This window comes from Xyrauchen texanus, chromosome 23, assembly GCF_025860055.1.
Source record: "Xyrauchen texanus isolate HMW12.3.18 chromosome 23, RBS_HiC_50CHRs, whole genome shotgun sequence".
NCBI classification, from domain to species: domain Eukaryota; kingdom Metazoa; phylum Chordata; class Actinopteri; order Cypriniformes; family Catostomidae; genus Xyrauchen; species Xyrauchen texanus.
The window spans coordinates 15,764,067-15,777,027 of NC_068298.1; the positions used below are offsets into that span (position 1 = coordinate 15,764,067).

The 12,961-nt window shown below is 35.7% G+C and overlaps 1 protein-coding gene across 1 annotated transcript in view; it reads right to left on the minus strand.

The window, feature by feature from the left end:
- The window catches only part of LOC127617155 (sorbin and SH3 domain-containing protein 2-like), a 63,671-nt gene continuing 50,710 nt past the window's right edge, over window positions 1-12,961 (minus strand). The window contains exons 18-27 of the mRNA XM_052089069.1: window positions 12,599-12,678; window positions 12,406-12,452; window positions 12,183-12,297; window positions 11,954-12,082; window positions 11,130-11,321; window positions 6,531-7,394; window positions 5,756-5,956; window positions 2,981-3,030; window positions 2,702-2,808; window positions 1-2,120 (exon numbers count right to left, since the gene is read on the minus strand). Of these exons, the coding sequence (XP_051945029.1) occupies window positions 2,059-2,120; window positions 2,702-2,808; window positions 2,981-3,030; window positions 5,756-5,956; window positions 6,531-7,394; window positions 11,130-11,321; window positions 11,954-12,082; window positions 12,183-12,297; window positions 12,406-12,452; window positions 12,599-12,678 (1,847 nt within the window). The 3' untranslated portion in view covers window positions 1-2,058. The remainder of the gene's footprint in view (window positions 2,121-2,701; window positions 2,809-2,980; window positions 3,031-5,755; window positions 5,957-6,530; window positions 7,395-11,129; window positions 11,322-11,953; window positions 12,083-12,182; window positions 12,298-12,405; window positions 12,453-12,598; window positions 12,679-12,961) is intronic.

Sequence of the window (12,961 nt, forward strand, 5' to 3'; positions counted from 1 at the left end):
AAAAACATGGTCAAAGAGAAGAACGTAGTTTCAAAACATAGTGAAACAGTGAAAGCATAGTGAAAACATTTGATCAGACAGAATTTATTTATGTACTATTCCACAGAGAGAGAGATGTCAAAGATAAAAAAAAAAAAATAACCTTGAACCTTGGTTGATTTTAGAGGTGCTATTTAGAATAATTTTTTTTAAAATATTTTTGTTCTTACAGTGAGAGGGTAAACATTTATTTTTTGAATGCACCTTTAATGGGAATTGCTTTGGACTTACTCCCCTCCAGGAATATCTTTTTATTGCATTTCTTTAACCAACAATCAGTTTAAATTCAATCATTAGTGAGGCAGGTCTATGCTGGTGCTTGCTGTGGCCACCTAAGGTGAACTGTTTCTTTTTAGATATCTTTTAAAATAATAAACATATCACAGTGTTCCATAATGTATTATCATAATTTACTGAATTATGTCTTTTATTAGCATGATTAAATATTACATTAATATTCATGACATTGCATACATTATATTTGGTAAAATTATGCACCAGGAGCAGCCCTGATTACATCAAATTCTGATCAGCTAGTGCTTCAGAATGGAAGACTGGGGTGCGAGGTCTTTAACAAACAGTCACACAAAACCACAATGGAGACGTCTGGTAGTCTTGATGGTTCATGACGGAAGTTTGGAAATTTCTTAAATCAGTGTCATGTTTTTTTTAATTATGATAATCAAAATGTCCTGTGAGGAAATAGTGTAGAAGACAAAGTTTGCACTGATGAACAGTTCATTATGAAACAACATGCGCAGGATGTTACTGGTATAATTGAAGCATATTGACAATACAGAGACTGGATATTTCAATGAAGTTTAAAATTGCCTAAATTAAATATAACATTAGTTTACCTTTCTATTCAATGACACATTAACTTTTCTTGCTGCACTGACTGGAATGAAATCGTCAGTCATGCAATTTCATAGGAGAATTGCACATTTTAAATGGACATTTGAATATGAGAGCGTAATTGTTGTATGAACAGTTAAAAACAGTGAAAGTGAATAATTCACAATATATTAAGTGTATATCATTATGAAAAAATTCTGCTGAATTAACATATAAACAAAATCCATTTTTAAGAGCATATTCTCACCCAAATTAAACTAATTTGAAGAATTGGAAAGTGACATATACAAAATACATGGCTGCTACAGTTCAGCAATTATGACATCATGTGCTTCTCTTATTGGCCATAAATAAGAAATTACAGTGTGTAAACCAAAAGTGATGTGCTAGGTCACCCAGTACAGAACATTTATTACAGGCAGTAGAAATATGATTCAGTGTACTAGGTTTAACATTTAACTTTTGCCACAATTTTATATATATATATATATACACACACACACATGTATATATAGTAACTGTAAAATCCTTCAAATGCTCAAAGGAATGTCTGCAGGAAGAACGTGGAGCCCTAGATTATCGGAGGTCATGAAGCAGGGGGTTTACATACAGAAAAGATACATGTGAACATGGATAGTCATCTGTAATATTCACTGTGCCTGGCACAAACATGACACTACAATACTGTTTATAATCTAAATCTAGATCAGATCAGACATCAGGCCCAGTGTACAGGGGGGCACAAGTAGAACATTCTACTGTATCGTACCAATGTAAGAAAATGCCTCTCAATAAATAAAAAGATAAATAGGGCACTTAATTACTCATTATGTTGAAATTAATCAGAGTTACTAAAAGGCATACAAACTGACTGTTTTCAACAATGAGAAATAATGTTAAAAATGTAGGAAACCAAATATTTTAAAGCCTTTACTAAACTTCCGTAAAAAAATAATGGTTTTAGAATGTAATAATCCACATATTTACAAATACCATGGTGCAGTTACCCCCTCCATTGGCTTCTGTTTCCATTAGTCCATATTGCTGATGACTGGAATATGTCATTCTAATTCCAGCAGGAATCTGTAGGCAATATTGTCCATCTCTCCTCTGTAGATGTCTGACTATCAGATATTTGTATTGGAAATTAGAGTATGGCTCAATTTATGGCCGTTTCACATAGTTTCCAGGAAAGGTTCCGAAAAACTTGGTTCTCCTGGACGTTCCTATAAATATTAAATAGGATAATATAAAAAATGTGTGGGTAGATTTTTTATAGGTTTTTGGTAGGTTGACATGTTCTGTGGTGTGACATATATTACATCTAAAACAGCATTTTGCTAATTATTTTATAATTATTATACATATTATACATTTTTAAACTTTATGACCTCCAGCTTTAATGAATATTAATTGGGAGACTAAATAGAATATTGTACTTTTCAAAATTCATACAAAAGTCACACAGCTGGATCATTTAAAATGAACTAGTGAAGGCAAAATGGTGACCAGTAACAGCACCAAATATATATAGACATATATACATGTCTATGCATGGCTACGTACAAGTCAAACATGTATGTCAAAAATCGATCTAAAGATCTATTATCTTTTATCTATCTATCTACAGTATCTCTCTGTCAGTCTGTTTGTCTGTCTGTTTGTTTTCAAGGGGATGCCTACACAGCCACACAGTTTAACAAGTTTAATAGCAGATTTCTTTGGAGAACAGCGCCAGCTAGTGACAAATAAAGGAACACCCCTATCACAATTTAACAACAGGCATAATTAAAGAATTTAGTCTTACCCACAAACCATCCATCATCACATTTCTCCATGACATCAACAATATCACCCTCCTTCAGTTCCAGCTCATCCTCATTTCTGGGCACGTAGTTATACAGAGCTTGAAATCTGAAAGAACAAAAGAGTGTTTTCCATATGATGTTATATATATATTAGGACATATAATACAGACCAAATCCTCAAATGGATATCAAAACAATATTCTACATTTTAATTGATAGATTGTTGATTACAAATGTTGAAAAAGCTAACCACAAGAAAATTTACGAAAAAGACTTACGGTTCCCCTACACCTTGAAGAGGATCATGAACATATGCTTGTCTTTGGGACTGTAAAAAAAGAAAACAGGACAGCACATTTTTAAATGTTTCTGTCTCAATCTGACCCTGAATACAATTCCACTGTGCTCACAGAGAACCTTAATGCAAAGACTGAGGCCAGACCAGGATCGACTGTGTATCTGAACTGTGTGAGTTATCATGCCCATATTAATGCAATTAAATAATGTAAAAGAGGAATAGTACTTTTTTCACCTATGCTGATCATATGTTAAAATACATACAGTATGAAATTCAGGACTACCAGGGCTCAAATTCTGGGTTTTCTAAGTCATTAACCAACATATTTTTATTTTATTTTTTATAAATATGTCTGTTTTATGAACTTAGAATCTTTAGAAATGTCTGAAATCCTGAAAATAAGGACAGTACTCCCCTTGAATGGAGGGAAATGTGGGGAATAGGCCGCTTTCCTGGACCTGGGGAGTACACCTTGTTTAAGCTGCGTACACAGGAAAGATCAATGGGACTTTCCCAAGAGTAAATCCAGACACACTCGGAACACATGGTTTAACCAATACTGCATTAGAAAGCCAGTCTCTTCTGCTGGTTTGAGCCATGAAACAATCAGACGATCCAGCACACATTCTGAAAGGCTGCAGAGATCCACTGTTTCTGATCCAAGCAGTCATCCTGCATGCAGGAAAACCACTGCCAAACAAACTTTAAACATGCCGTAAACAAAGTAAATGTAATCAGTCTATAATGGTGTTAGGTATTAAATGTTATTTTCTCAACCTCAAAATGTGCTAATGCATACAGTCAGACAAGGCCATGGTATAAAGGCCATAAAGGAATAGTTCAACCAAAAAATAAAATTCTCTCATCATTTACTCATTTACACAAATTAAGATATTTAGAAGAATGTCTCAGCTCTCAAGGTCCATAAAATGTAAGTGAATGGTGACCAAAACTTTATAGCACATAAAGGCAGCATGAAAGTAACCCATACGACTCCATTGGTTTAAGCAATGTCTTCTGATCGATTTTGAATGAGAACCGGGATTCAAATTTTGGTCCGTTCTAACCCACTTCAGAAGATATGGGTTAAAACACTTTATGGAATACTTTTATGCTGCCTTTATTGGAGCATCAAAGTTTTGGTCACCATTCACTTGCATTTTACGGTTAAAAATCTTCATTTGTGTTCTGCAGAAGAAAAAAAAAGTCATACACATCTGGGATGGCATGAGTATGTGATAAGAGAATTTACATTTTTGTGCGAACTATTCCTTTAAAGAGGTTGTTCACCCAAAAATGAAAATTCTGTCATAAATTACTCAGTCATGTCTTTCGAGCTTCTTTCTTGTGGAACAAAAAACTATATATTTACAACAAAATGTCTAAGCTGCTCTTTTCCATACAATTCATGTGAATGGTGATTTTCAGTGAAAAACAACTTAAATTTCAGTCGTCTGTTTCAGACACAAACGTCTTCATGTCTTCAAAAGACTTGAAATATAGTGCAGAAGACATATGGACTACTTTAATATTTTTGTCCTCATCCATGTTCATTGTGTGGAAGAGAGCAGCATGAACATTCTTCAAAACTTCCCCATTTGTGTTCCACAGAAGAACAAATATCATATTAGTTTGAAATAAGAGAAAACAGAATTATTTTTGGTGAACTACCCCTTTAAGAGTATCCAGTATTGATTATACAGTACTCCTGCATACTGTACTGATGAAATGATCGCTGAATCTGGAATCATGTGACCATAAGCAGGCATCTTGTATTATGCCTGAGAATATAATTTCCAGGTCTAGCAGCAAAAATGTAATGTTTATGTAAACATTTTTATAAATTCTCAGGTAAAATACAGTAAAGTAAACTTTGTGTAGGGATACTTTGAAGAGAGTTTAATTTCCCATATGTACCACTGCCACACAAGGTGCACATACTCCCTACCCTATGAGATGGCGAAATGTTTTGACCTCTAACAGGTGATCCGCAGGACCTCCTAGACATCACAGGGCTACGAGGGGGCTTACCAACAACCACTACATCACGCCTTAACACAGGCTGAAAGAACCAGAACCAGGAGAAGCTTACATGAGGATTAAGTGCGATCACATATAAAAAACAATTTACAGAAATCAAACATGCTTAACAGGAGTAAACCACCCCATCGAATTTACTATAAGAAAATTCATTGTACTATTTATGCATGGAGAGAATAGATATTGGGGTAGATGCTATATTTAATTTGACACAAATGAAATCAATGCTACACAGACTAAGGCCCATAGTGCATCTTTCTTTTCTGTCTAAACTTCTCTTGTTATGTACTCAGTTGCTCCATCCAAGCATCCATTACGAGCTCTGTTTATGTGATGTGTATGTTCCCATGCCAGCGCACAGACCCATTAGGGGAAGGACTGTAGAGCTAATTAAAGGATTCAGGAATATTGGGGACTTTCAAAAAGGGTAGAGTGGAATGGGTGATTAAAATAATGTCTCACTATGATGTAATAATAATTAATGACTCTTATGTCAGACATATGAAATCCATCATTTGGATTTTTATTTACAAAACAACCACATTGTGATCTTTATCTATGATAAGAATACGCACTGTAACAATGATGTCCTCCTAACTCCACAGTAAGTTATATAGGTCACTTCAATAGGGTATTTTAGTGTTTGTATTACTGAAAACAGTGGGGAATGGGGGTTGGGCTTGTACACGGTCACTAACAAGCATCTTGTCTTTACCTTGACCTTTTGGGAGCGGAGTTCCTGTCGAAAGGACAGTTTGGCAGAGGGAGGGGGGGTCTGTGAAACCCCAGGCAATGGAGGGGTGGTACATGGGGAGGTGGGAGAGTACTTAGGCGATGTGGGGAGTATGAACTGCATGGACATCTGTGAGGACAGGGGGGAGAGACGTGGAGAGTCGTTTTGGGAAACTTCACCCTGCTGATAGGGAGGAAATTTGAGTTTAGCATTCTTTTAGCATACAGATGCTCCAGAGAATGTAGGTATTTAAAATAAATGGGTTACTAAAAGAAATAAAAATCGCCATAATGTCGTTCCAAATCTGTATGACTTTCTTTCTTCTGTGGAACAAAAGGGAGAAATTTGTAATGATGTACTGGTCACTATTTTGGGAATGAGGACTGGAGCTTTATGGCTTCAAAAAGTATGCAAAACACATAGAACATAGTCAATATTATTTATATAATATATTTAAATTCTTCTTAAGCATACGATAGCTTTGTGCGAGAAACAAACCAAAATCTAGGATGTTAGATTTGAATAAATGAATAGATGAATAAATAGGGATGTGTGATAAGAGGATTAATTAACTGTCATAGAAACCAGTGACCTGTAGATTCTACAAAATGTTACATTTTGCGTTCCATGGAAGAAAACAAGTCATACAAGCCGTGGAATGTCATAATGGTGCCTAAATGATATCAGAAAGTTTGGGGAGCAAACCAATCCTTTAACTGCAATCAATTTGCTAGTATAACCACACAGCAAACACTACCTCCAAATCTGACCCCTCACTATGGGCGGGTTGGACTGGAGTAAACGTATTTGATGTCAGGGGTTCAATTGAGGAGCTGCTATCTTCATTTGGGTCCTCCTCTATGAACAGTTTTGGAATCTTTTCTGTTACATTCGGTTCATGGTGATAAAAACTCTCCTCTTCTACAAACATGCCCTTTGATTGGCTTGCTTTAATGATGGACACTAACTCCTCACACAGGTCATCCTCAGGGTCTTTTATAAACATGGTGTCCTTATAAGACAATTGGGAATCAAGTGCCTCAAAAACAACCAAGTCAAAAGGGCTGCACAATTGAGAAGAGTCTGTCTTGCTTGTTTTGTGATGATCTTCGCTTTCAAAGAACATCTCCAGTTCTTTTTCATTTAGATCTAATGGTTTTTGGCTGCAGAGAACTTCTATGACACTGCCAGACCTGGGGCTGGAGTCAAATGTGGGTAATGTAGGGGAAGGAGTGAAGGATGCAGAGGTGAGGTAGGGTTGCGGTGATGGGCTGGGCTCAGGGGACATGTAGGACTTTGGGGAGGAAATGGGAATGAAGTGGCCCTCTTTGAGCACAGGAGTAGAGGTGCGGGGAGCGAGGGCCGGAGAGCGACCCAGCATGGAAGAGGCAGGAGAGGGGGAGATGGCAGAATCAAGCCCTACATAGTCTGGCTGGAAGTTGGAAGGGAAGGGAGGAGGTGCAGGAGTAGGGGTTCCTGAAGGAGATAGACCAAGAGTTAGGGCCAGCCACTCGCTGGTGATGGCCTGGAGGTGCGCTGCTCTCTGTGGGCTGGGTGCGGATGAGGAGAGTGGACGGAGAGTTGGGGATGGAGAGCTGTAGAGGGTACGTGCAGATGGTGGCTTCAGAGAGAGAAGAGAAAAGGGACAGAAATAGAGAGTGATAGTGATGATTTACAGTGGAAAAAATTAGAACTAAAGAGAACTAAAAAGATAATGAAAGTGACAGTTGCACAAATAAAAGAGCAGTCTAATGTAGAGGATATAGCAATTAGAAAAAACATAAGACCAAAAAGATATTTAAATGATACACTAAGCATAGCTGGTAAACAGCATATGTTTTGTTTAGCCTGGCTTAACTTGCAAGATTTCCTTAAGTCTACAAGCTTGACCAAAAAACTATGCTTGTTTAATAACATGAAAATGCTGGTCCATTAGCTAGACCAACACAAGACCAACATAAACCATCCTTGGCCAGCATGGAAGTTCATTCAGGTCTTAGCTGGTCTTTTCAACAAGAACAGAGGCCCAAAAAAAGTATTGAATACTTAAGCTTAGCTAAGATAAACTAAACTAAGCCAAGCTAAAATAAAATGTTTCAAACCAAGTACCATTTGCAAACAAATTATGCAAAACTAACCATATATAGACATATTCCCCTAAATTTTACAACCAGTCAGTGCCCAGTGTCTTAATTTTGAAAAGTAAATCTGTTTGAAAATTGTGCTTCTGATATCTTTATTGAAATATAATGCTTATTGGTTTGATATTTTATTATCTAAAGCAATCCCATTCATATAATTTTAATTATATCAAATATCATTACATCATATACTGTATATTATATAAAATAATTTTTGCGGTCACAGTCTAAAGTGCTAAATTTGCATGTACTTGCTACACTCCCAAAAATATTTTAACCTGTTTTTAAGATTTCTATTGAATGGCAAAATCCCATCAAATTGAATGAATAATCATAAAATAAATACATTTAAAATAATTAAATAAATAAACCTGTTTTTGTTATTCAGGATTGGAATTCAATTTGATGGAATTTTGATATGAAATTGAAATGCGTAAATCTTAAAAATAGGCTTATATATATATATATATATATATATATATATATATATATATATATATATATATATATATATATATTATAGATTTTTTAAATAAGATAAATATCAAACTGAACATTAAAACAACGGGCAACTTTTACTGTCTGTGTCACATTAATTCACCTCTACAGAAACTTCCTATTCAATAACAGCAGGAACTGAGCAGCACATGTATAGCGCAGCAAGGTACGTCCGACTTTTTCATCTTTTAATTAGCCTTCACTGGATCCTGGCATGACAGTTTGGTTAATCTAATCTAATCCATGCCCTGCTGGACTTCTCCCGTGTGAGCAAAGAAATAAGCTTTTACTTCTTTGTTCTTCAGATGGAATTACATCTGAAGGGCATCAAATCTGAACTAAGGCTTATCTTACACAACAAGCTGTAGGTAATCTAAAGATGACAGAGGTGATCTATTTTGGCACTTGGAAAGTTGTCATCCGAGAAAGGATTAATTTTGTACTTGCCACCTTGTTGGCACAGATGGTACTGTACATAACCTATGGCAATATGAGTAACACAATATAAATAAAATGTATAACTTTCTTTGACACCACTGTTTGTTGGCATGGAGCATGGCTTAAAGTATGAGTCAGTATTTAAGATTATATAGCCACTTAACTGGATCAGAGAATATATTAAGGATAAAAGTGACCTGAAATCCAGAACTGAATCTGATATATGTGATGTGTAAACTTAAAGGTGAAGTGTGTAATATCTGCACTACAAGCGTCATCAAATGGAATGACCAAACTCACACCACTGGTTGAGCCAATGTTGCTGTGACAGGCTGGTCAGGATGCTCAATCAAAAAGAGTCATAGAAAATACTCTACACTTTTCAGGGGAATTACTCCACAAATAACTTACTTATACAGTAGTTGTATCTGTATATTAAGCAGGGATAGGAGAAAGTATTATAACACCAAAATAATCACATCCTTCACTTTTAAAGGGATAGTTCACCTAAAAATGATCTTATCATTTACTCACTGTCATGCCAACCCAGATGTTTATGACTTTCTTTCTTCTGCAGAACATACATTTAGATTTGAAAAGACTATTTCAGCTCTGTAGGTCCATACAATGCAAGTGAATAGGCGGCAATTTTGTTATGCTCCAAAAAGCACATAAAGGCATCATAAAAGTAATCCATATGACTCCACTGTTTTCCATATCTTCAGAAGTGATATGAAATCCAGATTACATTTTCACAAGGGTATCATATATTAATGAGGATTACAGATCATTATAAATGTTTTAACACAAGCCCATTATAACACATGTAACATCTAGGTTTGTCATTACTTAGTGCAAATAACTCCAGACTCTGTTTTTATGCCATTACCTCAGGAAAACCCTGTCTGTGACTGCTAGTGTATTTTAGCATTTCTGTGCGTCAAGATGAGTGGAAGAAACAATATTTTCAGTGCCATGCAACGATTTGCTAATATAAATCTTCTTTCCACTTCGAAACATATGATGTGCATTAATGTTCATGGTATCTAAATAATAATATCACTAGTTAAAAAATCTTCAGAATTGAAATTTTGATGTGAGGACAGATATTCTTGATACCACATCAGTATTGGAAGTATAGATACCTTAGAATCAATCCTCCCATCCCTAGTTCAGATGTCAATTGCGTTCAATGAAGATTACAGTACCTCAGAATCTACATATCATATCACAGTGTATGTGGGCTTGTTATAAATGGGAGAATTTGCTTTAAGTAATTGTGTCTAACAGTTTCTCATATTCTTCATGAAAGAAATGTTATAAGTAAGACACATCTGTTTATAACATCTGTAACTCAACGCTGTGCACACATAAACAGCTTTTAGTCTGTGAGTAAAATTATATGCCTGTTGTTTTCTATTCATTCATTAACAGAGCAACTGTGCAACCCTATTTGCAATGTATTAATTATCCTGTTCACTGACTGAATGTTTTTACTATGAGTGTGATGAAACATAATTTTGTAGGCATGTTGCGTTTGACAGTGGACTAGAGTTTGTTACAACAATAAGGTTATGATGGACAAAATATTCAAACTGGTGGCATAAAGTACTTTGTAAAGGCAAAAAATTCTGAACTGGCAACTTTAAAATGCTCTATGACTGATTTTTCTTATGTTTTGGTTCGCGTGTGTTTCACCAGCCAACATCAGATATGTATAAATTATGCATCACTTCTGACTAAAAGTTGCAGGACCTTTCAAATGATGCAGAAAAAAAAAAAACACGACTTACATTCCAGAAAATACGGTAAGTCATTTGCTAGAAATTCTTCTCCCTGCCCAGTAGGATGGTATGTGAAAGTGAATCACCAAAAACCCAAGAAGAAGAATGTGAAAGTGAATGTTAAAGTGGAGATTGACTGAGCAGGGAATATAATTTATAGCAAAAAGGACTTCAAAATTCATCTGTTTCTCGCCCACACCCATCATTTCGCTTTGCTTCTGAAGACACCGGAGTCATATGGATTACTTTTATGCTGACTTATGTGATTTTTGGAGCTTCAAAATTTTGACACCCATTCATTTGCATTGTATGGAACGAAAGAGCTGACAAATTCTTCTAAAAATCTTCATTTGAGTTCAGCAGATGAAAGAAAGTCATACACAACTAGAATAACATAAATGTGAGTAAATGATGAGATAATTTTCATTTTTGAGTGCACTATTCTTTAAAGTGCATAAATAACATGATTAAATGGAATTGTAGTTGAAAACGTACCCTACTGTGCACACTGTCACTGGAGTAACTAGTAGGTATAGTGGGCCCGGAAGGTTGACTGGTACTTTGTATTGAGGACTTCTTCATGACGTCTACATAAGACACTGGAAAAATCCCTTGTTTGTTTGTACCTGGAATCTTGCCCTCAAACCAGTTCTGATCAACTTGACGCAAGAGAATGACACGCTCGCCCTGAAAGACACCAAGACAAAATGTTTGATGACATACGTAGAACACACCATGCAATAATACCCTACAAGAACACCTACAGCAATATCAAAGGTATTAAGAAATACTAAGAAGGTTTCACACCACATCCTAAAAAGACATGACATTTTTTTTTTTTGTTGTTGCTTGTTTTATACAGTAAAAGCTCAGATGCTGAACAAAGTAGTAAAATCACACCCAATCTTAACATATTTGATGTTTATTATGCAGCTATGTTTTTCAAGATGAATTTTGGACCAATAAGATTTCAGTGTGGGCAGAGCTACAAAGCTCAACATAACAGAAACCATAACTTGTCACTGTTGCAAATGGTTAGAATGAAAACTCATGGATTAACGTGGAATCATTTTTACTGCTTCGCACACTATTGCATTGCACCTGGTTAGGCACAATATTAGAGTGCTGTAAAACTTAAGTATTCAATAAAAAGTAGTTATTTCACACACACACACACACACACACACACACACACACACACACACACACACACAAAAGAAATGCTCTTAAAGTGTCGCACATTAAGGTGTCCATTAATGAGCAGTTGCTGAAATTAAAGGATATTTATGACATCTGAATAGAGAAAATGGCACTTTTACTTTTCTTAACGAAAGCTCCACGTTAGTGTCAGCATTGAAGTTGTAGCGGGCTACCGCTTCTCCGATTTCTCTGCTCTGAGCTGGAGGAGGAGGCCTCACTGGCAGATGTCTCTCTGAAGGAGGGATTTTCTGAAGAAACAGGTTGGAAAGAAAAGGGTAAATAGCCTGCCCAGATTAAGAAGATTTTAATATCTGGTAAAACTGAAACACCAATTCACTGAGCACACACCTCCACATAAGAGATGGGAAAGATGCCCACAAGTCCCCGATGCTCTCCTTCATACCAGTTATTATCTATCTGCCTGGTGATGTACACAGTATCCTCTTTCTTAAATGTCAGCTCTCTGGGAGGAAAATTCAAAATGACTACTCTATATATTGTGAAATAACAAAATTATGCAGTAGAAAGGACACAAAAAGAAAATAGTGACAGATTTGAAGGCAGTTAATACTTTGCTGTCTGTGCTTTGAAGTCATATATTGCTCTGGCTGGAAGTTTCTGTAAAGTGGAAATGCAAAAAGCAGAAAAATGAAACTTTATTACATGCTGTCATGTTAAGGGTTTATTTACAATCTAGTCTAAGACCAAATAAAATCTTAGAATTTCTACTAAAATATTTCAAAGAGCAAAACATATTCCCCTACCTCGTCAGGGGTCTGTCTTCTGCTCTGTGTTATGTGGTGGCCTATATCAGGGTAAGAATATCCTCTAGATTTGTCCTGGTCTAGAATAAACAGAGAATTTAAGAGATTCAAAGCCTCACAGAGATAAAAGATCCAACATCTTTATGTGCACGGGAAGAAGTAATAGTAAGGAAAGCATGATTTTATCTGAAGTAAATGAAAGAAATGCACAAGAAAATACATTTTAAAAAAAAAACTGTAAATAAAAAGTAAATAAAGATATGGACATACTTTTTTGACAAACATACAGTTGAAGTCAGAAGTTTACATACACCTTAGCCAAATACATTTAAACAATTCCTGACAATTAATCGTAGAAAACAT